At 34.5% G+C, this 27,130-nt stretch overlaps 1 protein-coding gene across 2 annotated transcripts in view; it reads left to right on the top strand.

Moving 5' to 3' along the window:
• diaph3 (diaphanous related formin 3) overlaps nucleotides 1-27,130 on the top strand; it is a 458,904-nt gene that overhangs the window by 74,703 nt on the left and 357,071 nt on the right. For both annotated transcript variants that reach the window (XM_088913166.1, XM_088913165.1), the window contains one exon: nucleotides 6,688-6,792. In XM_088913166.1, coding sequence (XP_088769292.1) covers nucleotides 6,688-6,792 — 105 coding nt within the window. The remainder of the gene's footprint in view (nucleotides 1-6,687; nucleotides 6,793-27,130) is intronic.

Below are 27,130 nucleotides of genomic sequence, written 5' to 3'. Positions count from 1 at the left end.
GGTGTATATCTTGATGTTTGAAGTTGGCAGTTCTGACAAAGAGACTCTTCTGTTTATAGACCAATTATTAGCAATGTAATGCAACTAAAGATATTGAGAAGTAAATTTTCATACTAAGATTTTGTGTTCACATACTTAGATGTAAAACTAATTTGCATTTTTTACTGTTTACATAGGCTATGTTGGGGAAGACTATTATGTGACTTAAGTGGCCACAAGTCATCTGCAGCCCATACCTATCAACTAGACCAGCTATAGCACTAAAGAACATTACACCCTAGAGAACTGAGTTTGATAGCATCTCTTATACAATTGTTTTAGCCGGCACTACCACTGAAAATTATTTTGCTAAACTCCGTAAATTGCTGTTGCTAGTAGCAACTGAATGTATGCCAGGCATGCAACTGGCCAAATATATTGCAAAGCACAAAAGATGTCTAGGTTGTGGTTTATTTAAAAAGTGAAGTAAAAAATGCTAAGGAACAAGTAAAGGTTTATTCCATGCTGAAAAGAGAAGAAAAGAAACATAACTTTTTGGCTGCGGAGCCTTCTTCGGGTGTGACAAAATCTTAGCAAATGAAATGAAATAAAATGTTAGCAAACAGTAGGGAATTTTAGATCAGTTTCCCTGGTCATTAAACTTGTTGGAATGGTTCATGTAAACAAGTTCAGTAATTTTAAACAATAAGCATAAGTTACTAATTAGAAGGGAGTTAATTAAGGATGTGCCATTTACTGCTTAATTGTTTTGAGACAGTGGCAAAGTAGCTAGGGAAAACAGACACATGTTGAAGAATTTCATGGATAATTTTGTTTTTGTTGCAAACGGCACTAAGTAGTAGGCTGGTAGAAACACTAACATTTCACTAGAAAACATTTAAAAACTTGTACGGAATCTGTTTTGTTTATAGTGTATCAGGAATTTCATGGTTTTTGTTGTAACAATGTCAAAAAGAGACCAAGTAGCTCCGTATCTCAGATTATTTTTTTCCAGTTGGTTACGTGCTTTCATATTACCTTAAACATGATAACCTGCAAACGTTTATCTTTGTTTCTTTGTCCCTGTGGCAAAAACAGAAAGAAAAAAAAAACTTAGCTCTTGGTCTTTGGACTGATTTTTGAAGTTTGGAATGATTCAACCAGTAATAGTCTAAATAAGCACTTTGAAGCAGGTCACATACAAAACCACCACTGGAACCAACATTATTTTCATTGCTACTGTTTGACTGTGGGAGCAACCTGTCATTTTAGCTTTACTTTTGGTTATTTTGTCTTTAAATTGTAGAGTCATAATACATTTTTATGAATTTTATAACTGATTTGACTTACTGTATGGTAGATGTCAACTATATGTTGAAATGTCTTAATTATGGTGTTAAGAATAATATAAATCTTTTTCCGAAGAGCATTAAAAACAGTCAGGATAATAAGACCTGATGGTAGCAGTTGTTTAGAGAATCAGGTGAATGCGGAGTAAATTAAACTTTATTTCCAAGTAATAATGTGCTTCTTATATGTTCTTATTTAATATTGCTCTAATAAACTTGATGTAAACAAGGCAGGTACTTTATCTTAAAGCTGAAAAATATAAAATGACTTGATAAAGCATTGTATTTAGTACTTCTGTTAACTGTATGTGTCTTGAGTTTGGAGTTGGTACTTCTAACAAAGATAATTGCTGCTTTTAGATCAACAAAAGAATTAGTAACTTAATGCTACTGGAAATTTTAAGCAGTAAGTTTTAACACTGTCATTCCTTCATTGCCAGACTTTAGGAGACTTTAGGGACCTTAGCTTTTTATCATTTGTCTTTAGATTTTAGCAGTGTGTACTGTTAAGAATATCATGAAAATGTTTTAAAAAACATCAAAACTATAACCAAGTTTATAAGATCTGGTGTTTCATACACCTGACAAGTTATGATAAGATGATAAGCATTTTCATCAAATGAATAAATGTAAAGAATTGGGTTGTGCATTTTATAATGTCATTAATAACTTTGTGTACACCATATGCAGTTAAAGACACCTGACATCGCTTAAAATTCTGAGATTTTCTTTTGATTTGTAGAGATCTACTCTATAAGGTGTGAAAACAGGACAAGGTTAGTAGTAGTAACTAGTTCTGCAGGATTTCTGCAGGAAGGTTCTGTTTAACTTGATTTTTCAACTTCCAAAGATTGACTTGTTAAAGACATTCTTGAACTTTTGATGAAGAGTTCTCAGTGAACTGCACAAAATCCTTAGATATTATAAGATCAGTACAAATGCGTTTTGAGTTGTCTGTCTGTGTTTGTTGACGTGTTCAGTGACTTCCAGAGAACTATGAGCTACATTTAAATGGGCTAGCCAACACTGATCCAGGGATCAGATTCAGTAGGCTCACTTCCTTTTTTCAGATAAATCAATGTAATGGGCCACAAAAGGCTCTTTGAAACCAATGCCGGGTATCTTATGTCTGACTGTTAAGTAGATCATTCAAATTTTCACAAGTGGGGATGTTTAGAATAGGTGCCCAAAGGAGATAAGAGCAAATATTGACTAGTGTTTTTATTTACAATGTTTTAAATTAAAGTTTGTACTTCTTTTTGGGTGCTTGGAGTGGAATAATTATAATTTTTCCATACATGATTCTTTTGAATTGTTTTACAGTATGTAAATAATTTAAAAACCTACCTAGCATCTTTCTGAAAATTTTTGTCAGGTTCATGCTCTTTGGAGGCATCCCCAAACCTGAACAGAGCTATAACAGATGCTCACTGAGGCACAGAATGCCATTCATTCTGCAAAGATTAGAATTTAAACCGTGATTAGGTCACAGGCAAAATGATGAAAAGTGGTCATTGCTGGCAGGGGTGGACATATTGAAATTGTGGCTTCTTTACATAACCTCGTCTAAGCTGCAGCTGCTCGCAAAGCAGAAATGATTTAATTTGAAATGTTAATGAAATTGCAGATCAGTGTAAAATAAGAAGCAAAGTTACGTTAAATCACTATGCTTTATGTGTTTGCATATGGATTTATACTACTGAAAAATACGAGTTTAGAGGTGCTGTTTCATTAGCAAGTGAGTTTGCAGTTAAAATTACACTGACCACTGCATTGTTAGTTGAAATGTTGCAATTATGCTTATAAAAACAGAAACATACTGTACACACATTAATTTGATGTATTGTATATAACAGAGCAGTTGTAAAACAAGGACCATATTTGCATAATTTGTGCCTTTTCCAAAGACCATTTCCTTAAACCAATAATTAACTGTTGAAAGTGTAATTTAAAGTTAGACTAAATAGCTCCTCTCAGCTGGAGACTTTTGCAAAGGTCCAAAACGTCTTCACCACAGTTTCTTAACATCATATTTTAGTAGGCAAGGATAGTTATCTATTCTTGGGGATCATAGTGGATGAAATTAGAAGAATGTGATGGTGTTCGTAATTAGTATTTCTCATATCTTTGAGATCAAGAGTAATTACATTGGACTGCTGATCTCAAAGCAAAGTATAGTTCTTCCTTTGTTCTTTGCTAAATTTGATTAGAGGTTATTTGTTGAACATAATTTTAATATCTACTTAATTGCTGAAATCATTGTTCAAGAAAATTATCCTGATGTGCAGTGAATCATATACTGTATGATTATGAAAATGTATAACTGACAGATTTAACCGGACTGCTATTGATCGATTTATATAAAGTTTTTGCAATTATACGGGTCTGTCAAATTGCATACTTGTGCTTGCCACTGGCCTCCAAAAATATTTTAGGTGATCCTCACATGCCTTGTTGACCACATGTAACAATAAAAAAATCTGTTTTCAGACTTAGACTATGAAATGTAACAGGTCAACTTATCCAAGTTCTGTCTTACACAACCAGGGTGTTGTAGGTTTTTAATTTCAATTATTTTTCCTAATTATCTATTTGTTTTTCTCTCTAATTTTGTTGGTTGCAAGGTCACACTAAAGATGGGAAAATGTCTGACATGATTTATCTTGATTTCTGGCTTTACATCACAAAAACCTGCAGTTTCAATAAGGGTGTGTAGACTTTTTATATCCACTGTAGCTAATATACTTAAGTTCTTAATGTGAGTTTTGAACTTTATGGAAACTTGTTCACAAATGATAAAATAATGTCACAGCCCTTTTTATACTCTACACATAATAGCAGATCCATTTAAAACAAAATTGCCATTCTGATTTGCATGTTTCTATTACAGTATTGATTTGTGTCTAATGCAGCAACCTTCTAGAAGCATACCTCCATAATAGAACTGAAATTTACAGGAAACAGATGGGGAAAAGGGCAAAAGAAAGGTTCTTGCGGAGATGCTGTTTTTGGTAGTTATTGCAAGTATAACCACCTTGAGTTTGGATTTGATTAGTGTGTGTGTGTACTTTCACAAATTTGCAGTTTGTAACTATTTTTCTTTGGTTTTCTTGTTTGTTGACACATTAAGCCTTTTTGTTTGTAGTTTGCATTTGGAGAAATTGGCTGTTGTATGTAGTTAATGTATTTTCTTTGCACATAGATGTTATGTCTACTGTTAGTCTTGAAACAATTTACTTGTTATATACTGTAGCTGATGCAGTTTCTTTCAAATGTTTTTTTCATCAGGATTTGGTTATCTTGCACAAAGAATACCCATGAGAATCTAATATTATCCTTGCACCCCTTACAAGCGGCTTTTACTCTTAATGACAGTATGCTTCAAAAGAGTTATTCAGTTGGCAGTGGAAAGCATAAATAATAAACTGTTAACTACACTTCACAACACAGGGTAATGTTACTTGAAACATATTAATCTTATTCTGTGTGAAAGACCTGGTTTCATATCTTGGTGGGACACAGATTTTAATGATTTTCATATAAACCAATTTCCTAGCTCAGCGAACTAATAGGTTAATTTATCTTGTTTTAGAGTATCTGTGGATTTAGTAATACACACCAAATATCTCTGGGTAGTTGACTTCATGGAGTGAAAGCGAGTAATCTATGCCAGCCAATAACATTTATTAATTTACAGTACATTCTTTGAAACATTTTAAGTGGTGATTATACTTAATATAGCAGTCATCCCTTGCTACAGTGGAGGCATATTGCCTTTGGAACTCCCAAATTTCATTTATCCTATGGGCTTCTCAAATAAGGAAACATTGCTCTGGTAATATCACCACTTTATCAGGGGAATGCAGTAATGTCACATGTTTTATCCCAGTCTGTTAAAATTCCCTTTTGGCTACTTTGCCTGTATATCTCAATGTACCTAAATGCAATTTATAAGAGTGGTGTAATATCAGTGGCTTTAAGATTCACACCAAGAAAGAGTTATTAATTTCTGATTTGTTTTGCCCTTTTTAATGTTTAGAACCGTCTAAAGTCTTTCAGCAGTGTTAATGTTTCCACTTTAAAACAGAATTGAAATGAAGGACACAGAATTTCACCAAATGAGTTCATATATTGACTAAAGTGACTTAATATCAGAGAAGTACTATGAAACATACTTGACAAGCATATTGACTACAGCTGCATCGCCCTATTTTTTTTATAAAACATTAATCCAACCATTTCCTGAAGGATTCCAGGGGATCAGCTTCAATAACATGGCAGGTAGCTTGTTCTAGACTTCAGCAACATCTTGGTGAAAGAAGTGCCTCTTGTTCACCACAGTTTCCAGTAGTTTCCAGCTGTAGTTCTCTAGTTTTTTGCTACTGATTCTGATATCCATATTCTAATATCCGTTCTGTGTTGACTTTGTGATTTTTGAACATTTTCATGAACTGATTAAGTCTGGTATTTTTATAACTACATTTCTGTTCAAGACCTCTGCATACTTGACAAATCTTTTGCTTATATACTGTTGTTTCTCTGCAAAAGGTTTTAGGTTCATTCTAAGGTAGAAGTCAGTTTCTATTTAGTACATTCTAATTACTATCTACTTAATGCTTTTGATCCCTCTTTTACTTTGCTTTTGGGCAACTGTAATCCTCAGACTACAGGAACCAAAGAACAGGTACAGTATGAAAACACAAAGTTAGTGCAACCCTTAAACTGTTAAACTTAATTTTCAGGTTTCATTGACCATGTGTCTGAGATTTGTGGAAATCTATATGTATTTTAATGTTTGGATCTGGAAAATGTTACATTTCCACTCTTGTACCTGATATATTACTTTAATTCAAAACTATATGTGATCATATAAATCCAAAATTATACATGGTTTTTGTTTGCTTCCATTTCCAAATCTGCTTCCAATACTATTTTTGTCCATTGAAGGTATAGGTAAATTTTATATCGGTAATCATTTTTGCTTATCTCATCAACAGAAGTTTTAGTAAGATTCTGTTTTGTAAGTTATATTTTCCCTCTTAAGTAAATTATATACATTTAATATCCTGGCATGGATGTTTAATGGATGTTAGATATGCATCTTATTTGATTATATACATACGTACACTGACTTTCTGATGCATAAATATGCAGTTTATACTTTAAAGAAAAGTGCATTGAGATGAGTACAAGTGATACCAATTATATATACAAATATTTTATTCCATATGGTATAATCAATACTGAACTATACTGTTGTATGGCAGAATGTGTACAATTTATGTTATAATAAATGAAAACATTGGATGCAGGTTAAAAATGTGTACTTCTGACACTTTTCTGTTTTTTCTTTTGTTAGGAGGACATGAACTTGAATGAGGACAAAAAAGCACCCCTCAGAGGAAAGGACCTCAACACTAAAAAAGACATGGTGATTCAGTACATTAGCACAGCCAACAAAACTGTAAGCGTTTACAAGGATTTTGTACATTTTGGCTCAAATATGACATATACAACATTTCAATATTGGTTTTTGAAAAAAATGTGCTATACAGCACATACCATACATACCATTTCTGCTGTTAAGCTTAAGGTTAAAATGACAGTTGAAGATACAGGAAAAAGAGGATTGAAACAATCAAACCTTGGCTGTATTATTTGTCATCTCCATCAAAGAGATAACTAGTATGTTTCACATTCTCATCCTAATGTGCTGATGTTAACTGTTAAAAAATTCTGATTTTTACCCTCTAGACTCAACTATTTTTATCAGAGAATTTTGAGACAATCAAGCATATTAGAATTTTTTACAGTTTTATCTTTTTTTGTTTTACATTGACACATAGCCAAATGCCTATGATGTTATAATGGAAGTATACAGTCAAGTATACATTTTTCAAGAATGGTGGTAACAAAGAACCCTGTGGACCCTCTTTAGACATTCTTGATTATACATTTGATTGTGTAATCTACCTTGTTTATAGCCAGTCTTAATATTTGATTTTTTTAAATGGTTTGACCATTTTAATAGTATGTTTTGTAAAATGTAAGGTAAAATAATCTCAGACCTTTTTTCATACTGATAGGTGGCCGCACAAGAGATGTGCATTGTAGCAGTTCCTAGTAAACTTGGACTTGAAGGCACCTATGGTAGTTTTACATAAAGTGGTTTGCATATAGCTAAGACACTATAAAATAAGAATCAAAAAGACAGGCATAGAAATAATTGTTCTGTATGGATAAGTGATTTACAGTGGTGTCAGCAGAAAGCAGTGTAACTTTGTATTGCCCCCTCCTGCACTAAATTATCGTTTGTTTTTGTCTTAGAAACAATTTTGATATACTGAAACTGATAAATATGTTGAAGCCTTCTGATGCTGGGTACACAGCAGAATGTTAAACTTACTTATGCTATATTGTGATGCTAGTTATAGTTAATAATGAAGCACAATCCTTGATGGGTTTCAGTTTACTTAATGGCTGATCATTCATCAGAACCTTTGTCCTTCAGCATTGAACCTATGTTAGTGTCTCATCCCTTTGTTTTCCAAAATATGTAAATATATAAAATATTCCTGCTTATCTAAATTAAGAGGGATTGATATTTCTAGTTTTCATTCCAGCTCTGTTTGCCAACCTAAATCAGCTAATTTCTGGCTTAATGGGACTCATTTTAACAATTTCTTAACCTGGTGTTCTGAAGAAAAAAAAATGCAGGCACTGAACCACTAGGACCAGGATTGTGTACCTTGGGTTAAAAAGATTATTGACAGCTAAAAATACAGAAATTGTCATCACATATTTATATATAGCTGATCTATAAGCTAATCTAATTAAGCTAATAAGCTAATATGTCAAACCATTTGTTTTTTGTTTTGGTTAATACGCTTCTTACATTATTTTTTGCTGGAAACATATATAGTTAAATAGTGCTGGGATATCAGGATTATTTTTGTGGGTTTCCTTATAGATTTCATTCTTATGCTAAGCTAAAAGTCAAACTTCTTGTTAGCCTAATATTCTAGTTCCCACTGTGTGCTGAATTTTGCTGTATAATTCTTTGAGATCTGGTTAGAAACGCTGTACTGCATCTCTCTAATTGTGGTTACATAATGTATTAATATTCAGTATGTGAATTTATTATGCTGTGTGCCTTTTGAAAGCAACATTTCTTTGTGCACAATCCCCCTTCCCCAAAATTGTCAGTCGTTTTACGTTGCTCTTTCCCTTTTAGCAGCAGTATTAAATTTATTTAAGATAAAATAATAACCAACTTTTCTAAGTTGTTATTCTGCATTTGTGTATGCGTATATTTTACCAAGGCTCAGTTTTACCCCTCATGCAAAACATTGATACAGGCTGTTTTTAAGAGCTGTTTATTTTTAAGAATGTTACGTTGTTTAGTAATTGAAAAATGTATTTGTTGGCATGCATGTACAGAAAAAGAAAATAATTTCATTATATTTTTGCCTGCATTCAATATGTTTGTGAAAATATTTTGTTAGCTTGGTTACACGGGAGTAATGTTTCCCGATGGTACAGTGCCAGAAATACTTAAGTAATGGTGAATTTCCAATGTTATATCAGACTTGACTATTAAACATTATGACATGGAAATTCTCTTTTAATGTAAAATCTATTAAAAAATAGTAGCCTTAATATATTTTTCTGACAGTTTTTGTCTCTAAACCTCTTGTCTAGTTCTTGGCTGATTTCCCACTTTGAGTTTGGAATATGTGCATTTTTAGCTATGATGTGATTCTCCTTGCCTTTTGGGACTTTTGATTATAAAATGCCATTAGATCTTAGATGACTAATTTAAACTTTTCATTTCCTTACTGCAGTGTGTTGCAGGGGAACAGCTTTGTGCATGTATTATCCCAATGCCCTTGTTACAGTATATGTGCCGTTATAGTCAAGTGGAAGCCTTCCTTTTAGAGTATGACAAAGCTAGCCTTTTAGGATCAGAGCTTTAGAATGCTTTATAAAACTTTCACTGTTAGCTAAAATAGTATTTTCATCTGAATACCTATTATGAAATACAAGGCTCTAATGGCTTTTTCTACAAATAGTCTGTGGAGGTTTTTGAGATTCGAAATTATATTTATCAAAGTTGCAAGAGATCTTTTGAAGTTCTTTTGTCATTTCTAAAGCAATTTAAAAACATAACTTATGTTTTTGTGATTGAACATACTGCATAATTGTAATTATAATTTTATTAATTAATTGTTAAGCTCGATTGTAATTTTTTTTCGTATAACTTTTTTCTAGGTTTTGATGCAAACGTGTCAGTTAATAGAATCAACAATTGATCTATCTTATTTTAGCCTTGTTTGCATTGGTATGAGCTTGGAAGAGAAACTGGGTAATTTGGATGCAATAGTATTGCAGTATTGTCATCTCAGTACCCCCAATCATGCATGCCAGGGTTAAAACGTAATATGAAAGTCATCCAATCTATTATTTTTGATCCTTAAATGCAGTCTGAGTCTATATAAAAGCTAGTTTTTTTGGACATTTTGGCCCAGTGTTGACATTGATTTATTGGATGCATTTGTTTTCTGTTCATAGCTGTTACATTGGAATTTTATCAGAATCCATTTCATAATGGTTTTTGTTATAGGCTTAATTATCAAATCTTCTCATAACTCAAATTGAAAATATGCAGTACTTGCTACTTTATATGCTAAAAACAGAAAAGTTAATCCATTATTGAGTTTCCTTTTGAAAATGCTAAATTGGAAACATGAAGTACAAGAACGTCTGAGAAAGCAAGAGAAAACTCAATTTCTGCAATAATTTCATAAACTGAATGCATGAGATTGTTTTTGTGGAAGAGTGTGATTATCATCATCATTATTGATTTATTTGGCTGATGCTTTTATCTAGCACCATTAGAGAGCTTACTTATTTTTATTTTGCAGATTATGGTATCTGTTCCACCCAACCCAACTGAATAAATAATGTGTGTAGCAGTGCCCTGGGATTTAAACCCATGAGATTGTCATTGGTCCAGAGCCCTAACCACTATTCCTTACTGCCACCCTGGGGTTTAAAATTGTTTTTTTTAAGAGTACCAATGCCTTTTGTTAAAAGGCATTAGGACAGCGGCAGAATTCCATGATTTAGTGCCATTTTAGGGAAAAACTCCATCAATTGGAACCAGTGATAGATTCCAGACATGGCTTCAGTGCTGAAGATGAGTAGTTTAGGCAACTGCAATTGTTAGATTGAAGTTGAGAAAGTATTATAGTAAGAACTTCGTAGCAGAGGTGACCAGTTCTGATCCTTGGGATCCAGAATCCTAGAAACTAGGCTAGAGTTTGAACATGACAGAAGAACATGGTGGGGAATGATCTGCTGATCTTGTTCACCCTAGTGTTTGCAGATAGCAAAACAATTGATTGGTTAAATCAATCTAAGAAGTGGAGGCTTCAAATTGCTGATCTGTATTTGACTTCTGTAGAAGCTATCCTTTGCTAGGTATAGCATCAGATGAGCAAAGCAACGGTTCAACTGACTGTACAATAGGTTGTTTTAGGACTTTGTGAGTTTTGAGATTGTGAGAAACTTTAATTGCTGTTATGAAACAATACTATGCAACTATACCTCATACAGATGCAGCCATTCAAAGTGCGCGGCACAGACACGTACCGGAGGTAATTGGCTACGGCCTCGCGCATCGTGACGCGCGATGACGCAAAATACCGCGATACGCGATTGGTTGACCGACAGGGGCACTCGTGGTCCGTTGGTCGGCCGTAGAAAGATTTAAATGTCTTTACTGTGCCCGATTTAGTATTGAATATTTATATGGTATTTTACCACTGAAGGGAAATCTTAGTAGCTGAGCATAAAAAGAATAGGAGCATACTGTAATGCGTATGAAGGCCATAAACGATATTAATTTTGGAACATAAACATACAGTATATGGCTGGTCTCGGTACTTTAAAGAACAAATACACACCAGTATTCCATTTCTCCCTAAACATTTTAAGCATCGAAGTCTTTAACTTACGTGATACCAGAGTCAACAAGCATACTTTTAGAATTTGATTAAAAGGGAATATAATATGGAATCGCGTATCTAAAGAAATTAATAACGATATAATTATATTCATGTACCGCAACACAAGAATAGTACGCACTGTACATTGTCTGTTGATAATGTTTCTGTAGGCCTTTTTCAACACTCCTCATGTGACCTTGCCAGTGGCGCTGTGGGTTAGGTTCCCGACTCACACATCACACGTTGGGTGTTCAAATCCAGCCGGAGCCATGACTTTTTTTTTTAACAAACATTTCTTTGAAAAAATAAAACTTTTCCCTGGGTCAGAGATTAAATAAAACTTCACTCGCACCAAACAAATTTATATTTCTAAATATCACAACATGATCGAATTTAAGTCATTTTAATAACAATGAATAGTCACCTAGGCATTACAATATAAACATTTATATTGATATAAATCGCGTTTTGATTTAAATTGCAAACGCGTGTTTAAATGTGTTTTTTGATTCACAATCAGACAAATGCAACATAAATTGAGGTTTGTCTTCTAAGTATCTTAAACTTTCAGCATAGCTTTCTCCCCATTTAGATTTATTTCTCTTGGGATCTTGGGATCAAACGTGGAAAGATTAGATTGTAATCGTTTTTATTTTTTAAATACATTTTAGAAAAGTGTAATCTATACTAAAAAGCTGTACACCACCTGCTATAAAGATACATATTGTAATACTTTCGGGTTCGGATAGGACAGACACAAGAACTCAGACTTGCGGAGTTAAAGCAAGTTAAAGCCTTGATTTTATATATCACCTTTAAAAGTGGCATCTCAAAGCAATACAGTAGATGTAAAAACAGTTAAAAGGACCACAGATTACAAAGTAAATACCCAACACTGATTGTACCCATCTGTCATGCTAATAAAGCACCTTGAATTGAATTGAGAGAGAGAGGGGGGGGGGAGGGCGAGCGAGAGAGCACAGCCAGGACAGGCAAATAACATACACTCCACAGACATTCACAACAGCGACATATCATAAAACTTTTGCACATATTGTTAAATTATTACTTGTTTTTCAGGAAGTTAAAAAAACACTTGAATTACTTATCCAGTCTCTCGAAATAAAATTATTTTTCAAGCAATGTAACTAACGTCGGGCAATGTGTTTTTTTTAATCCAACGTTGACAGCCACATCTTAAATCTTGTCAGTCAGCTCTTTTTTCTCTATTTGAATTGTGGCGATTCAAACAACTTGGGATAACAAGTGGTCTCAAAGTCACCGAGCTCACAGAGATTCAACAACAGATGACAATTTCCTTAGTCCTTCCTTAGTCTTCCTGAAATTGTCTTCCGTTGTCAGAAGGGAAGAAGGTGACTATTCATTGTTATCAAAAATGACTTAAATTCGATCATGTTGTGATATTTAGAAATATAAAAGTCAATTAATTGTCCATAATATTGCTATTCTATTTTTTCAAAGAAATGTTTGTTAAAAGAAAAGTCACGGCGCCAGCTGGATTTGAACACACAACCTGTAGGTTAGTAATCAGGCACGTAGACCAGTGGGCTACTAGGGAAGTCACATGAAGAGAGAGGCGAAACAGCCCTACACAGCCCTGTCGCAGTACACGAATATAATCATATCGTTATTAATTTCTTTGGATACGCGATTCCATATTATATTAGCAGAAAAGCTTAAAACTACCACTTCTTTACACGCTATTTCACATGGTAGTTAAGACTTCGATGCTTAAAATGTTTAGGGAGAAATGGAATACCGGTGTGTATTTTTTCTTTAAAGTACCGATTCCTGGAATCTGACTGGCTGACACCCTTCTGAAGTGGTTCCATAATATCTGATATACGGAAAAGAAAGCATTGATAAAAAAGCCTGGATTCTCATGTATCTGATACAAGTATCTTTTAATAGTCTTTGATGTGCTCTTGAGGATCCTTGTGATATTTTGAGCTCTGGTTGAATGATAAGCGTCGCAGTTTAAATAATTTTCGTAGTTAGAAATTATGAAACGCTCTGTTAAAAGCAAGGGAGTTTTTATGTCCGTTGCAGTAAAAGAAAATGCCTGACAAAGTAGGGCTTGGACAGATTCCAAGTGCTTGTACAAATGTGCTAAAGAAATTAGCAAAAAAAGTCATTCCTTTATCGTATTGGCTAGCTAATGTCCTGTCCTCGTTAGATCAACGAAATGCTGTGGTGTTTGTCAAAGAAAAAACTAAAAGTATTTTCGTTTAAAATGACGGTTAGAAAGAATGTGGACCAGCGTAATACTTTGAGTTTACAGCTTGTCCAAAGTCATTCATGATTAATACTATTAGTAATATCTTCGGTAAAGGCTTTGATGCATAAATATTTCTGATAAAGGTAGGTTGTGTACTTTTGTCCAACTGAGCAATCTTGCTTTCAAAAAATATACCAACTTTTTAATGACTGATGATTAACATGCTGTAATACACAGTTTAAATTTAAAAGCTCAAATGCTGTACATGAGAGGTTAAGTTTTATTGGCTCCTCCTGGCGGTTTTACAAGGTGATTCCGGATACTTTCCGGCATGATGTCAAATGACGCGATATGCCGCGTGATACTACGTGATACTGCGTTTTGATGCGACACGCCCACCGGGGTATACCGCGAAATACCCCACCCATTTTGAATGGCTGCATCTGTAGCTTCCTGTGACAATCTCTTTTCTAATTCAAATCCATGCATGAGTTTAGAAAAACTAGAAAAGTTTCTAACTCTTGAGATGACTAAGGTGCTAATTCACTTGCCTTTTATCTTTTTCATTTCTGGCAATCTGGCCAAGTTAAGTGTATGTAGTTGCACTGAATCCCTTTGCAGGTATGTACTCTACCTACCAACCTAGTACAGAATAACATGGCAAAATTTATAAGTGTATAAGGCATAATGATAGGGAGTTTTGAGGTTTCCTGGCAGAAGAAGCCTCCATGGCAACTGTCAGCACTCTGCTCTACAGCCTCACTCTTGATTATATTAGATTAAGCTGAAAAATACTGCATGAAACTACAGTGTTTATAATCGACGGGAAGGTTTATCTTATAGAAACATTTGTATTTTACTGCTAGCGCAGTAGATTTACTGTGATTAATTTATAAATTAAAATGTTTGGAATGTCTTAATATGGTAAGTCGGAAAATTTAATGTAAAATACTTTTATCTGTATGTGTTTGAGGAAAGTACTGATTTATTTTGATTTGCAATTGATTTGAATCTTTAAACTAAATATTCATTTTAAAAATGATCTTTTTTCCCCCCTGACATTTGAGAAGACCTTAAAAAAGATAACTTGTTCACCTTCTTTCTCTCTAATCAAAATAATACTCTTGTATTAAAGCAGAAAAATACTGCTTAGGTCACTTCTCTTGATTTTTGAAAATGTACAGTATGTCTCATTATATATGAAGACTACACTGATTGTAAAATGAGAGAACTTTTGTGCTTAAATTGAATATTTAATTACTTTCAGGAAAAGACATTTTTGCATAATGTTTCCTGTAAAGGCCAGTAACTACTGCAGTAGAATACCTTAGTCTATACAGAAGAGCAGGTGGGTAGCTGCGTCAGCATGCGTACGCTGCAAAGGAACAAGTAATAGGTTTATTCCATGCTGAAAAAGAAGAAAGAAAACACGTTTCAGCCGTGGTGCCTTCTTCAGGTGTTTTCTTTCTTCTTTCAGTCACACCTGAAGAAGGCTCCACGGCCGAAACGTTGTTTTCTTTCTTCTTTTTTCAGCATGGAATAATCCTATTACTTGTTCCTATATAAAAGAGCGTTCATTTTATTGTGAAAGTAAAAAAAAAAGTTCACTATGGAGCAATTTGCGATCCTTCTGCAGTTTATATATTTCTCTTTCTGCGTATTATCTGTATCTTATTTAGTGTTCATTCATCTTTGTAGTATACATTCTGAAATATTTTATGGACATGCACACAGTAATTTAGTGACTTTACTGATAAGCAACAGATTCCATTACTAGCTGTGGACTGAAAAATATTAAAATGTTCAGGAAACAGGTCTTTTATCTTCACACTCAAGTCTTTTCTCAGTTCTTATCATTAGTGTAGGCTTAGGTGCAAAGATTGCATGGTACCAGGTAATAGTTTTTTTAATCTCCACTGCATTTATTCTATTAACACTTGTCTCTTACTCTTGCAATTCATGATTGAAGAACTTCCTAGTTATTTTAACACTTGCCCCGATCTTAAAACGAGAAAATGGGTTATTTTTCTGCTTCAGTATTTCTCATCTTTTTAGGATATCTCATGCTTTGTCTAGCACTAGTGATTGAAGAAAATACATTATTATACAGGTATTAGAAAAGAGTGGTATGAAAATCATATCTGATGTTCGGGGAAAATAAAACAAAAGCAAAACTTGGAACCCACTACTTTTACAGTAGTAAAATTGTTTTTACAGGCCAGGGATAACATATTTCTGTGAAATAGATTTATTGTGGACATGTATTGTGTTTGGGAGAGAACCAGGATGTGTTTGAGACTATAATTAAAGAATGTAGTATAATATTGAAGACTAATATTTTGTTTTCATTGTTTGTTGAAAGTTTCAAAATATTTGTATGGCTCAATTTGCTTGCACAACATTGCTGTTAGTAACATGCCAGTCAGTCAAAAAAAAAATCTCAGAACTGCTAAATGATTTTTCTTAATGCAATTAACTGACAAATGCAATTAATATTGAAATAAGACAATATCTAAATGAATATACATGTTTGAAAAATTAAGTTAGTGTGATTTAGGGGAAAAAAAAACATTGTTTCCTTACTGTTTTACTTAATGAGAGCTTGTGGCTAATGAAAAGACCTGTCACTTAATGCCAGATGTGTTTGTTGATCTGGACCTAATTCAAGACAGTTAATGTTTTTGAAAGTGACCATATTAATCTTTTGATACCAGTTGAGTTATTGCATTGTGAATTGTGAATTATTGTTTTTCTAAAACATAAAACATTGAGCAAGAAAATCTTAGTTTCTACTAGTGATCACTTATTTCCTTATCTGTAGATTAATATGCTTTTGAACTAGAAAGGAAATGTCATTTTGATTCTGAAATGAATTAAACTTTTGTTCTTTTCCATAGAATACTTCTTGTACAGTCATGTTGATGAATATAATGGAACACTTTTAGTCTCTGTTGCATTTGTCTGATTAAGTCACTGGTAACGTTATTCCTCTAATTTCTGATTAAAAATCAGTTGTTTTTCAATGTCAAAAAGTCTTTTGTTTAGTTTTCACTTTTGAAATTCAGGGTGAGTTATCACCTTGTTTCTCTACAAATAATTGCCTTTCAAGAATGTCTTTTTTGTTGGATGTGTTCCCACTTATGGGGTAATTGAAACTATAGATTCTGGCATTGCTTTCTTTCTTGATTTAAAGTGAACTTGCTCACCTTTGATAGCCATTAAGTAGCTAAGGCATAATTAGTGTTTATTTGGATTCATTCCTGATGCACAGGTTGTTTATTAATGCTTGAGATAAAATTTTATGTTAATAAGTTTTAATGGATTTGTTAGTTTTTCCAACAAAGAGCTGCAACCATTTAGCTTCTTTATTGCATTCACCGCTTATAAATGTAATCCTGTCTTTTAAAGTAAATATTAAGGCCATTCTATATTTTTTTTTATCTTTACAACATTGACATCACACTTAGGCAGATTTAGTGTAGTTCTGATTGATAGTGCCCTAAGTTTTCTAAGGATGTTACAGGCATAGTATATCTGTATATCAGTTTCTTAGTCCTATTTCCCAAGAAGACACAAACATTGATAATAAAAATCACACTGAAGATTATAGTCATAGTAAAAATGCACAGCATCACAGTAAACTGGGTCTCTGTACTGATGATAGAAGTTTTGTTAAATGTTCATGTAACAAAATATGCCTCTCCCCATGGCAAAATTTTATTCTCTTCAAATCATCCATTCATAATTTTGTTTCCACAGAAGAAGGATTTCATAATTTATTAATATATCCATGGGTTTTGTATAACTTAAACAACAAGTATAAGTATACAGACAGCCTTATGCATATATTATAATTCAGAACTGTAAAATGAAAATAAGCAGAAAACAAAATAGTAGACATGGTTGATGAATGATTTCTTACTTAATTTGTTGAGTTACTCAATTTGTCACTAAAATATTGACAATAAACAAAAAAACAATCGGCATCATTTAAAACCGTTTATATTGCACTTTTTAAACATGTACTTGCCGCAATATTGTACTTACCACAATAAAAATGAAATTTACAAAGCTACATATGGTAATCAAAATCTGAGATAAAACATCGCTGAACATGTTTTTTGGGCAAAAATTTAATAATTTTAATTAAGTAGAAAAGCAAGTACAAACTCCTGAACAGGCAGTGATATACTAAAAACAAAGTATATTTATTTTCATCTTTTGTGTGGAGCTAGATCACTTAGAGAAAAAAGTGTAAAAAAAAAGGGTGCTGAATTTTTATGTTTCTGGAACATTAACTGCACCAGAATGAACACACCTCTTAATTTCACCTATGCAACATTTGCAGCCAGTGAAAAATCTGTGATGCTTTCTTGAAACACTATGATTTACATGAGACATTGCTGTGAAAATAGTCTAAGGACAAAAAAGGCAGAATGTTAGCTGACGTCTACATAAGAACAAATGGTACTGTAGTGTTGGGCCCTTAAATGCCTACTTATGGAGTTGTTTTTTTATTGTCGGTGATTTCACCTCACAGCATTTTTAAAGTCTAGTTTGAGAGCACAGGGTCTGTAGATGCAGGGTAAGATGTGAAAACCACAACTGGCTATTCAAAATTGGGTTGGTATAACAAAGATAATTGTTGCTTCTAATTAAAAAAAAATAATGGTGCTGATCTGACAGTTGTAAATATACTGTTCTGTCTCTATAATAAGTTCAATGAATGGACCTTCTAGATATTGATGTCAGAGCTCATAGAATGCAGTGCATGATTTAAACTATAGATGCATTTCAGACTTGCTTGTCAGAAATGTTTGCAAATAATGAAGTGAGTATTTGTCTAAGGTGTTTCCGTAATTTATCACAGTTATGACTGTTTCATTGTGACAATGACATTGACAATTATAGAAATATCAGAAATACATTTGTGCATTACGTTTTGTTGGAGTTGCTACTGGTGTTGAAAACTAAATGTGTATTTTACAGACGTTTGGACAGTGGTTAAGTACAGTTTAAACACATGAGTAATATTTACATAAACTATGAATTATGGCCCATAGTTTCTACATTTTAAGTTGAAGAAACAACGTTTTCACTTACCAACCATAATAACCAATAGATGCTGTGTCAACCTATATAAACATCTTGTTTTCTTATATATTGTATTATATGCACATTATTCAGAGGCCTGAGTATAACACTGTGACTTGAGTCTGTACCCTTGTAGAAACATGAAAGAGCTGTCACGCATCATCTAGTGAATTTATTACTCTGACTGCTATTAAAATCCCTCTGTTTAAGTCTTGCACGTTAGAGAAGTGCAGAAGACCTGCAGGGTGATTTAACTTAAGGATATATGAATTCTTTATGTGAGGCCTGCAATTTGTTTTGGAGACAGTAATTTTAGTTTGTTCTTTATATTTTTTGCATGCAGAAGAGTATATTGGTAAGATCCTCTTGTAAATCATGTTTGAAAGGTTTCATCATCTTTTATCCCCAGTGGCTGTAGGTTATGTTATTAAGAAAAGCAATTCTGTTGTAGCCTTGACTTCTTGTGGTGTTCAGTTCTGAAAAGGCCTCTGATGACAGATGATGATTGATTATACAAGACCTTTTCCCCATCTGCAGCATTGGTATGGATTGTTTCTTCCCACTATTATGTTATTAGCAACTGTTGAAGGTAGAGCCTGGCATCATCACAGTTATTAATGTGCCGATTTGAGAGTTTCTTGTTCCAATTAAAAAAAACACCTTTAAAATTGTAATATGAACCATAAGACTTTGCACTTCATACTAGTTAAAGTATGATGATTCCAATTATTTTCACATCTGTGGAGACTTGTAACCTTGTTTTGCAATTCAGGTTACATCTTATGGCTTTGAATGACAGTGTAGCAGAGTTTTTCAGCATTTTCATAAAATGTCAGTTTCAGCAATTAGATTGTTTCATGAAAAGTCCAGAAAAATCAGAAACTTTAGCATTGAACAAATTACTGTTTGAATTATTTGTTATGAAAAGTTGAATTGATCTTGATAAAAAGTGATCTCTGAGATACGCCAGTCTTTGAAGACAGAACCACTGCCTGCATCCTTAATTTATTTAGTTATGTAAGAAAAAGAAAGTCAAATCAATTAAAACCATTAAAGGTGTCTTTATTCGGATAAATGTTGCCTCTATTTCTACCAAACTACTGTATAAGCATTTTTTAGAATGCAAATGGTAGGTCTGTACGGTATAAAAACATGGGTCTTGGTATTTATTTTTTGCAAATGGAAAAGGCTATATGTTCTTAGTTTTCACTTGCATTTTCAAAATAATGGGAAAAAAGAAAGGTCTTTTGCTGAACAATACTAACAAGAATAATGAAATGTACATATGTGCAAGATACAATGAAGCAAATTACTGTATACTGTTCAGGATGAAGTAGTTCAAGTAGGTAGCTGTGTCAGCACGTGTAGGCTGCAAAGGAACAAGTAAAGGTTTATTCCATGCTGAAAAGAGAAGAAAGGAAACGCAATATTTCGGCTGTGGAGCCTTCTTCGGGTGTGAGAAAGACAGGGAAGTCGGTAGCTGATATATCACAGGAGAGCTAAAGCTGTGAGTGTAGAGGAGGTGGGAGCAGGGGGGAGGCAGAGAGGGCAATCAGGTGGTACGAAGTTGAGGGAAGTGAAGAGTGGTGTAAAGTTAAAACCTGCAAATGAATAGAGAGGACTAGAAGGTAACAAGTCTGTCGTTGAGAGAAGGGGGAAGGTGTGAACCTAGTTTCAGAACAATTTTGGTTTCGGGTGCAATAGGATTTAAGAATGTGTTAAGATTGAGCTGATGAATCGGGACCCCCGGCCTCACAACTGCATTCCTTTGGTGCTTCCCTACCATCCTAACACGTATCCCCATGGTCGGTATGGTATGGATTACTTTGTCAAGGTACAGTGGGTATAGAAAGTCACCACCCCCTTTCAAAATTTGTACCTTTTGTTGTATGACGCTCTGAAAATAAAAACAAATTAAGTTAGGCTTGTTCCATTTATATTTACACAGTAACCCACATTAGCCAAGTGAAAATAAAATTCTGAAAATTAATTAATATTACAACAGTAAAATACCTTATTTGGATAAGTGAAAACTCCCCTTACATTTGCATTTGTAAACTTGTTCAGGTATAACCAATTACCATACAGATCACACAACAATTTGCTCCCACCTGTGATCAATCACCTGTGGTGATTTTGATTGGCTCAGAATAAAAGCAGCTGTTTTGAGAGGATTCCACTGCATTTCAAAGCAAAGAATCCACTATGGGCGGAAAGGTGCTTTCAGAAGAACATCAAGATAAAAGTTGCAGAAAGGCACAAGTCAGGAGGGTATAAAACAATTTCAAAGGCTTTAAGTATCCCATGGAGCACAGTCAAGACCATCATGTGGAAGTGGAAGGCGTATGGCACCACCCTGACCTTGCCTAGATCAGGCCGTTCCTCCTAACTAGATGACCGAGCAAGAAGGAGACTGATCAAAGAGGCTACCAAGAGGCCAATGGCAACTTTGAAGGAGCTACAGGCCTTTATGGCAAAGACTGGTAACTGTGTGCATGTGACAACAATATTACAGGCACTCCACAAATCTTGCCTGTTTGGGAGGGTGGCAAGAAAAAAGCCACTCCTTAAATAAAGCTTATGTTTTGCTAAAAAGCACCTTAAAGATTCTGTGGCCAAGTGGCAAAAGGTGCTGTGGTCAGATGAGACCAAAATCGAACATTTTGGCTGGAATGCAAAACGGTAGTTCTGGCGAAAACCCAATACATCTTACCATCCAAAGAGCACCATTCCTACAGTAAAGCACGGAGGTGGCAGCATCCTGTTGTGGGGGGTGTTTCTCTACAGCTGGGACTGGGGCACCTGTCAGGATAGAAGGGAAGATGGATGGTGCAAAATACAGGCAAATTCTTGAAGAAAACCTGCAGCCCTCAGCCAGGAAGTTGAAAATGGGAAGATGGTTCACCTTTCAACATGACAATGACCCAAAGCACACCGCCAAAGCAACCAAACAGTGGCTGAAGGACATTCACCTTCCTGTTCTTGAGTGGCCTAGTCAGAGTCTTGACTTAAATCCCATCGAAAATCTTTGGAATGACTTGAAGAGGACAGTCCATCAATGGTCACCACGCAGTTTGACTGAGCTTGAACAATTCTGTAAGGAGGAATGGGCAAATATTCCTCCCTCTAGGTGTGTGAAGCTGGTAGGGATGTATCCAGAGACAAGGCTGTAATTCAAGCAAAAGGTGCTTCCACCAAGTATTAACTCAGGGAGGTGTTCTCTTATCCAACCCAGTTATTCTACTTTTTTATTTTTATTTTGCTTTCTTTTTTCACTTTGACCTTGCAAGCTACAATTTGTAAATAAAACTGGAAATAGTCTAATTTCTTTTGTCTTCTTTTTGGGCTTTAGGGCAACAAAAGGTGAACATTTTTGAAAGGGGGTGGCGACTTTCTTTACCCACTATAACTCCGTTGGTGTGTCATTACATTCTAGGAGTTCTGAAAGGAAGACTTCTGACCGCTCCATCAGGTTGCTCTAGTTTCCCAATCCCATGCCAACGCGATTAAGCAGGCGGTCAATGCTTTTAGCCCATAATTAAATGGCACTCACCTGATTACTAGAGGATATTTATGACCACTATGCTGACATTGGGGCACTCAGCCTTACATCTGTCACCTGGTGTTTACGTCTCAGTGCTTGTACCTCTCGAGCTCGCCTTGAATCTTTCATGCTTAGCATGTTTATCCCGATTTGACCTTCTCCATGCTACTTTACTACAATTCCTGTATTCCCCTTTGATTTTGTTTGATTCTTCCATGCTTGTGATTTTTTTCCTGTGTGTTTTCCAGACTATCCAAACTTGCCTTGCATTCTCCAGTGCTTGGACCCTTGCCTGTTAGCATTTGGATTTTTCCTCCGGTGTTTCCTTTTGCTTTCCCTTCAGCTGTGCACCTGCTTCTGTGTGACCACTGTGTGGCTGCCTGGCCGCACAGTTGCGTCTCCATGTGCCTGCCTACTTGCTCCTGCAGCCTCACTGTTTCACACCACCTTTCCTGAGCACAGCAAAAGAACCTTTCTTCAATACAGACCGCTGCCTCCTTCAGGCGCGTTTAGTGGTCCATTACACAGTTCTGCTAAATTCCATTCTGGCCTACCTAAAGTCTTCTCTTAATTCAGTTAGTAAAGCATTTTCTTATCCACCTGAACTGCTGTGTAGTGGTGCTACTGTTCTATAATAGCTGTTGTCATGAAGTGGGTTCCCTCCTTTTCTATAAAGGTTTTAGGTACTGTTGGATGGAAAGTGCTTTATAAATACAAACAAATATAAATAAAATATTCTAGAAATAAGGCTTTAAGGTTCTAATAGTTTAGAAGGTTATTGACAGGAAAAAAATAGAAACATTTCTCAGTATTTGTGTGCACTGTGCATGTAGCTTGATAATTGCAGTACTTCAGTTTTGCAACAAAAGAGGGTGTTTTTTGTTGTACTGCCAAATTAACAGGTAGCCTTCCTCAATACCTGAATACAAAATAAATCCATTTGTGCAATACCTTAGATCTTTTATTCAGAGAATGCTGTTTTGAAGACATTGCTTTTATTGTATTCATCACATAAAAATAATATTTGATTTCTTCTGTATGTATTCCATTAGAGCTAAAAGCATTTTCTCCCTTGTTTGCTAAATGACTTTTTACTATTTTGTATGTTATGTTTCTTGAGGATGTGAAAGCTGCAAGACCAAAAAAAGGCTAATCTTGTTCTGAAAAAGAAAATTATTAAAACGTCCAGCTGTAGACCTTTCTTTTGGTGAAGATTCCACATTCCATTTTTTACTTATCGACATGTAATGAACTTCTGTTTTTAGTGTGCAGTGATCTCCAGATTTATTCAGATTAATTTATTTCTGACACGTCTGTAGTAGCTGCAACTGGAACTACTTAGCTTAAGTAACTGCAGGGCTGAGATCCAAGACTTCCTATGAAACAGGATATGTTTTTGGACAAGCTCCCTATTCCAGTTTAACCTTTTGAATAAAATAATAGTTTTAACTATTGTTGACACCACTAAACATCACAACACATTGAGAGTAGCAGCTGGAAGATATCGGTGAGCAGACTTAAGTTTCTTCATATTACACAGCCGCACTCTCAGACTTTGTGCATATTCCTTTTGAGAGACTGTCTTCAGTGTAAAGCTATTTGGAATTCTTTTATTTTCTTATTCTGCAGCTGCTGGACTTCCTTTGGCATGGAACCAGTAGACCAGTAGGAAAAGACAAACTGCATTGGGAACTGGATAATTTCTTTCTCTACAGGAAATTCAATGCTCAGATTATAATCCATGAAAATTTATTCCAAATGAGTATGTGTTTGGTAAAGATTAGTTCCTAATTTAAATAACACATGAGTTTTGTAGTCAATTTAATTTTACTGTGGTATATTGGTATTTTAGTAATCCCTGAGTTACTGATCAACCATTTGTATCACGACAGATTGATACATATCTTATCATTCTTGTTTTAAATTTATTCAGCATGATTTGTGACAAAATTCTATATGGTATATTGTATTTTCCGACTCCAGGTGTGTATGCTGAAGTGGTTCTGATTGATTGATTCCTAGTAGCTGATGGTATTCCCTGGGTTTACTGTATCAATTCCTTATTGTTTCAGCAAATTCTAACTATGAAATCAGTACACCAGTTAAAACTACTAAAACTGCGATGAAACAAAACGAGTATCCTTGCAATTATAACTGCTATGTGTTAGTATTATCAAGTCTCTCAAGCGGAGATGCAATATGATGTTCAGTCACAAATCTCGGAGCCTGTTTCACTCACTTTTCAGTTCTTAAGTTTAGCAACTGATTTGCACATACAGTATATGGATCTACATTTATTTTTTCCAGTTATCATATTCTTACTCTATTCTTTTCAACAAAAAGGATATACACAGTGTACAATAATGACATAGATTTTCCTAAATGCGGGTCTCCTTCGCCTTATGTGCTGTTGGCTTACATAGTTTCGCGTTTACATGCAGAATTCATTGATATCCAAATTTTACCAAAGGAGGGCAAAGTGTTAGTGCGTCTATACTAGCCCATCTTTACTGTATTCTTCCCATTGTGCCAGCAATGTGTTCTTTCTCGTTTTTCATGGTACTCAGCTCACATATTGTGTGCCATACATTTTCTTTGTATTTTCTGACTTTCTCTGTATTTCCCCCTCATGTTTTTGAAACATGATAAACCATGTACTTTATCTTGTGTTATGCGTGAGGAAGTCAGTAGTGTTGTAGGAAAAAGTTTGGGCTATTTTGAGATTTACAAGGCTTAATGCTAGTTGTGTAACCCTAACCCCCATTTCCCATACTGTATACTTAAGTATTCATTATACTTGGTTATACGTGGACATGTATTGACTTCTAAGTGTATTTAAAGAGAGGTATGTAAGTAAAAATGAACACCATTAGTGCTATGCACTACAAATAAATAGTCCTATATTATTGTTTTGTAGCTGTTTCTGTAATTTATGGTCTAGATGCCTCTCTTGAAGTACATTTAAGTCAAATGTAGCTTGCCATAGAAAATGAGTTTGCCACCTTGGTATATAGCGACAACTTAATTAGCCAGCAGTACACTTCATGGACAATGTAAAATTAGTTTCACTACTATTTGGAATTGTTCACCTTGTCAATAACTAGGCTTGCTACCAGACAACTACAAGCACAACTTAAATGAGCTAACAAACACATCTAGTCGAATAAGTTTCAGTGGTCTAATGTGATAAATCAAGATTTAAATCTCATTCAGCATCTGAGACATTTTTGATTGACAGATTTGTGCATGTTGAAGATAACCTTAAGCTCTAGTAGAGCTGGAATATCAATCTCCCAGAATAATGAAATTTAATAGATCACTGAGGCATTGTTGTCACAAAATGTAGAAATATCCAGTATCAAAACAAAATGATCTTCACAAATGTATAGAATTGTCATTTTAGCTATTGGAGGGTATTACTGTATATTCTTCATTACTCTAGTGAAGAGAACATCTGCATTACACATTACACACAGCAGTGTGAGCTTCACTAAATTAGCTTACACAGATAATTTAGTGAAGCTAAGCCTAGCAAACTGGTTGGATTTGGCTATAATTATAGGTTGTTACGGCCTTGGATGTACAGTACATCTCATTTCTACTGTAGTTGAGCATAGCTTAGAATTGTAAGTATGCTCCAAGGGGACCAACGCCACTTCAGTATTCAGACTTTGATGAAACTACATCTAGGCAAAGAATAGCAAGGATGACATTTTATGTGAAATGTAAATTGAATCGCTTATGCAGTTAAAGATCATGGTATAGGTTTGTGTAGAATTTAACTGTAAGATGGTATAACAGTCCTCATAAACTGCTTGTACAACATATTACCAGTAATGTAGAAACTTCCAAAATGCAAATTGTATTAATTATATTGCAAGATATGTTACAACATCCTCCACCCATGTAAATTTAGACTGCACATTCTTCCAGTATTGTTTCTGTTGCCTATGGCATGTCAAATCAAACTAGTTCCAGACGTTTGTGCAATACTTTTATTGACAGTATGCACACTTTCTAAACTTTTAACTAGGTGTGTCAGTTGAGAACAAATGCACCATTTACAATTATCAGATTTAGGGTCAATTCCAGACTTAATACCAATTTCAGAGAGGTTCTACTGTAATCCGTCTGTGAAATTTTTTATGAACTGCATTTGAGTAAAGTCTTGAAGGTTAGGAATTGATTTTTTACCGGCTTTTTAGTGAATTTATTTATTAATTCGATTTCACTTCCAACAAAAAAGTGTTTTTGCATGAACTTTATTGCTTTAAAAATTATTTTAGCGATCATGACAAATAGTATAACCAGTATAAGCTGCTACAGTAGTCAGCATGCTTATTTGTAAATTGCAACACAATAATGGGTGTCATAACTGATATGTTGATTGTAGGGTATATGTTTTCATAACGAGGCAGGTACTGAGATAAACAGATCACTAGTCAGCACGTACATTGGTAAATTGTCTTGTTATCTTTAGAAGTGAGTCTATTAGTATGATAGTAGCAAAGTTAATGTTATCTCCTGTTCTCAATTAAGTAACGCTCTAACCAGCTCCACAGCTATATTTAGGATGCTGCTTTCCACTCAGTTTTTGTTGAGTATGGTTTTTGATGAGATAAGGAGGTCAATGGATTGTTAAGGTTTGGAGAGTAGATAGCTCTGTTGGACAATGCGTGTGGAATTGCTTGGATTTTGAACTTGGACTAGAACAAGAAAACCTTGATTATGTGATTGATCCTGGACCTGATGAACTGAGGAAAAGATAGAGAGCTTTAACTTTCTTTTTTAATCTTTGTTGTCTTTCGGTGCCACAATGTCAAGGGAGAATTAGGATGAGCCATGTGTGTGATAGCAAAGTGTGAATTCATTGTGATCTTTTTTAACCATTGAGAAATCTGTCTATGGTTTGACA

Source organism: Atractosteus spatula, chromosome 4 (genome assembly GCF_055471065.1).
Source record: "Atractosteus spatula isolate fAtrSpa1 chromosome 4, fAtrSpa1.hap1, whole genome shotgun sequence".
NCBI classification, from domain to species: Eukaryota; Metazoa; Chordata; class Actinopteri; order Semionotiformes; family Lepisosteidae; genus Atractosteus; species Atractosteus spatula.
This window is presented reverse-complemented; position numbering and strand designations above follow the sequence as displayed.